Here is a 4768-nt window from a genome sequence, read left to right on the forward strand (position 1 = left end):
CTTAAAAAAAATTTGTCCCCAAATTTTAACAAAACATAAATCAAAGTGTAACACATAATCATTGAAAGAAATTGATCGTGTACCTCAATCTTGCTTAGGTGTATGCTGATACACCCGTCCGTAATTTGGTCCAATAAGAGATGCCAAAGTGGCCTTATTTGTATTGTCTTTGTTACGATTTGGATCACGCTTTGGACATTCAGAAATCTTATGTCCCTTCTCTCCACAACTAAAACAAGCTCCTGTGTTCCAACGACAGTCTTTATCCAAGTGATTTTTGCCGCACCTTGAACATGTCACCTTGTTCCCTGAAACGTTTCGAGAAAAATTTCCACCATTTCCTCGATTATTGAACTTTCTCGGGGGATCATTCTCGTTAAATCCACCTGTAGGCTCACATCTCTTCTTAGCCTCAGAGTCTTTCTTTCCTTCGTCTCCCACTAGCCCCCTCTCGACTACTAAAGCCTTGTTCAACACCATCTTGTAGTTGTTTAGCTCAAAAGCAGCCACATGCCTCTTAATCTCATTACGTAATCCTTCCTCAAATCTACGTGCCCTACTAATCTCGTCTGCCACCAAAGTTGGCACATACTTAGCCAAACGGGCGAATTCAGCCTCATACTCCGAGACAGTTTGCTTTTCTCCTTGTTCCAACCTTATAAAATCGCGCTCCAACTTAGCTCGTACCGTCCTGGGAAAATACTTGTCCTTAAATGACTCCTTAAAAGTTTCCCAAGTGTATGCTCCGGAAGCCTCTTCTTCATTATTTTCTACGCGTCTTTTCTCCATTAGCCACCAGTCGTAAGCACTTCCTTGGAGTTGGTAGCTTGCCAAATTAACCTTCTGCTCGTCCGTACTTCCTAGTAACTCAAAAATCTTCTCAATCTCTTGTAGCCACTTATCCACTTCTGAAGGATTTGTAGATCCTTCAAAAATGGGTGGACTTAACTTCTTAAATTCGGATATCAAGCTCCTAGGTCCACCTTGCTGGTTCCCCACCAACGTTGCCAATGTTTCAGCCAATTGAATCATCACGTTGTTAGTATTCTGACGAGGCATGGTTCCTACATAATTCATTTAAAACTCAATCCCGATATTAATAACAATATACAAAATATTTATGATAAAGTAAAATCAATGCTCGAAACTTTATTTATAATCTCTTAAAATAATACAAGCAATCAAAACAAATGCATATATGAAATGAACTACAATCTAATGATAAGCTCAATCTTTCTTAAATAAGCGCTCAATTTGTCGATTCGTGATTTCCATTTGGAGTCGTATGTCCGATATGAAGTTATTAATCTCCCTAACTCCTGTTTCAGTACACCATTTTTCTAAAGTTTTTGGATCATAAAAGTTAGCGAATTGGACAATCTCATCCAATTTCTTTTTATAGGTCTATTGTGCAATTCTTGACTTATTCCTTTCATCCTTCAATTCCTCCGCTAAAACATCTCTTTCTATCTTCAAATTTCCACTTTCAATAGTCAACTCATCAATCTGCTCCTCCAGCCAAACAATAGTATCACTATCCATTTCTGTCAACTCCCCAAGAATTCCTCCTCGCGGTACTACCGGTCCAGTAACGGAGTCACAATCATCATAATCAGGAACTGGTGCCGAATCCCCCACATCCATAGTAGTAGGGACCGTTACTTCCTGCTCTTGTTCATCTTCATCCTCCATGAACTCCTCTTCCGGATCATCCTCATCAAATATCTCATCTTCAAAACCCCATATATTATCATTATCTGCCATCTACAAGTGCCACAAAAAAATATTAATATTTTAAAACTCTCAACTCACATGTCACGCCTTAAAGGCAGTCTACAGGAAGTTAACCTAGGCTCTAAATACCAACTGTAATACCCCAACTTTTTATACAACAACTATACTTATATATCAAACTTTATTCATACTTAAAACAAGTCTCACATAAGCAAACAAGATTCCGAAATCCAACTCAGAAATAGTATCATATAGCTGAAATAAAGACAAATACAGAGAGACGCAGCTCTAAGATAAGACACTATCACTAAAATATTATTACAATAAGCTCAAGCCAAATGCATTTCCTTGTCCATCCCAGAAGTTTAGCACCTGAAAAATTGTAAGTCATGAGCCAAACAGCCCAGCAAGAAAACAATTCGACACTAGTAGACCAAGGAGTTCATAATTTTTATAAAGCCAAAATCATTGCTCAAAATCCAAAGTTTACATATAACATAAATAAATTCCACAACTTGCTAAGGTCACAAATACCTGGTGACACAGTATTATAGGTTCACAACTGTCAATAATGCGCCCCTGACTAAGGTATCATAAAATGTGCAAAGCACGCCCTAGTAAGGTATCAAAATCTAGTTCCGGAACTATATGCAATTACTAAATGTTTCATAGGTCAGAACTCACTGGGAATTCTTATGTCTAAAACAATTACTTGATCCATAGTTGTTAAAATAAAAGCAGTGCAAAACTATTTAACAGATTTCAAAATAAAAATAAAAGTGTGAATAGTTAACTTACCTTGACACTGACAACCACTTTAACAATTTATCACTTCACGCAGAGAAATCCAACCTATGTAGTTATTATTAAAAACAAACATAATTAATTATCCTCATACACTCAAATACACAAACCAGGCAAAAGATAATATATAAAATTATATACACAAAAAAGAACTCTAAAACAAAAACCAGGCAAAAGATAATATATATAAAATTATATATACACAAAATAAGGACTCTAAAACAAAAACCAGGCAATAAAAATAACATATACAGAGAGCTGCAATACAAAATCAACCAACATTGTAAAATAACATGTGTTGCAATACAAAACCAGGCAACAAGATAATATATAAAAAAACTAAATATAATGAAATATTATACTAACAAGAATTTACTAAATGAGTTTTTTAAAAATTATACAAGTCAATTAATACCATTTTCTAAAAACACACATAAGTAAAAATAAAAATTAAATAAATAAACATGTATGTACATATAATTAAAAATTTCTGGAATGATTAAATGATTGATCAATCTATAAAAATAAAACTAACAAAAACAGAGACTTATAAAAGAGGATAAAATCATCACATATGTCATTAACATAATAATAAAAACACTAATAATAATATATCATAAAATAAATAAATAGTTATATATTAACAATCTTTTATAAAAATAATACACATAATTAACTATTTTTCACATTTATCACGTTAACAACATAATTTAACAAAATCATATAAAAGGAATTAACCAGAAATATCACATGTACATAATATTTCTTTTCACAAATCATTCTCTTTAAAATTAAAGACTACTTTTAAACACTACTTTTAAACAGAGCATTAAGTATTTAACAAAATATCAATGTATAATAAAATATATAAATCAACAAGCACATATATTAAGTATTTAAAAATAACTTGACCATTACATAAATAAATACAGTACAACAATGAGTAACCTAAAACACACACGTTCAAAAGAAAATCGAGAGAAAAGAAAAGTACCTGAGAAAGAAGAGAGCTGTGCAAGAAACAAATGAACTAAATTACATCTATTTATTTACAAATATAACGTACTTAACTCCTAAGTTAACGCGTAGTTATCAGTATCACCCTCCACTATTTTCAAAACTACCTCATATCTGTATTTTTAAAGTTTAACTCATATCTTATCTATTAGTAACAGGTTTTGACCAAGTAAAGAAAACAACTAAACGTTTCAAATTATATACACTTTTTTTAAAAAAATAAATATCATTTCTAGTACTTGTATTATTAAATCACTAGACTTACATAAACATATATATTTAATAAAAAAAACTGGTTTTTACAATCAAAGTAATCAATTCCTTCCCTCTGCTTTAAACCCTTAGCTACCAGTCTAGCTTTGTACTTATCTATTGAGCCGTCAGGGTTCAACTTCCTCTTAAAGACCCATTTGCACCCAATAGTAGAACGCCCAGAAGGGAGATCAACCAACTCCCATATTTCATTAGAAATAATAGAGTCAATTTCACTCTTCACAGCGCCCTTCCAATGCCTAGACTCCGAAGAATCCATAGCTTGTCGGAAAGTTAAAGGTTCGTCCTCGACATTGTAAGTGATAAAATCACCTCCAAAGTCCTTAACTACCTTTGCACACTTACTTCTCCTTGGTACCTCTACTTCCTTAGGAATAAAGCTACTACTAGGTTCTGTCCCCATATTTGTCATCTTTTCCACATGATCAGGAGTAGAACTCGATGTGTGAATAGGATCTTCCTCAGAAGTTATTTCAGGTATTCCAGTCTTCATAGGGTAGACATCCTCAAAAAATGTAGCATCTCAAAATTCAACTATCGTATTTGCCACTATGTCATCTATGTCAGATTTTAATACTAAAAATCTCATAGATGTAGTGGTTTCAAGATAGCCCAGAAAGATACAGTCAACAGTTTTCAGACCTAGTTTCTTTCTTTTGTGTTCAGGAACAAGTACCTTAGAAAGGCACCCCCACACACGAAGATACTCAAGACTAGTCATCCTGCCTTTCCATAACTCCAAGGGTGTCTTATCCATGTGTTTCAGAAGGACTCTATTCAAAATATGGCAAACCGTATTTAGAGCCTCTCCCCACATGTATTTAGGCAACCCAGAGTTAATTAGCATGCTATTAATCATATCTTTAAATGTTATGTTCTTTCGCTCAACAACCCCATTAGACTCAGGTGTGTATGGTGGAGTAACTTCATGAACTTTACC

At 33.7% G+C, this 4768-nt stretch overlaps 1 protein-coding gene across 1 annotated transcript; it reads right to left on the minus strand.

Annotated features, from left to right (window-relative positions):
• Window positions 1-296: 296 nt before the first annotated feature.
• Window positions 297-1059, minus strand: LOC141691897 (uncharacterized). The gene is made up of 2 exons (XM_074496648.1): window positions 412-1059; window positions 297-308 (listed from the first exon to the last, which is right to left on the minus strand). The coding sequence occupies exons 1-2, from the start codon at window positions 1057-1059 to the stop codon at window positions 297-299; spliced, it is 660 nt and encodes a 219-aa protein (XP_074352749.1).
• Window positions 1060-4768: the final 3709 nt, after the last annotated feature.

This window comes from Apium graveolens, chromosome 10, assembly GCF_009905375.1.
Source record: "Apium graveolens cultivar Ventura chromosome 10, ASM990537v1, whole genome shotgun sequence".
NCBI lineage: Eukaryota > Viridiplantae > Streptophyta > Magnoliopsida > Apiales > Apiaceae > Apium > Apium graveolens.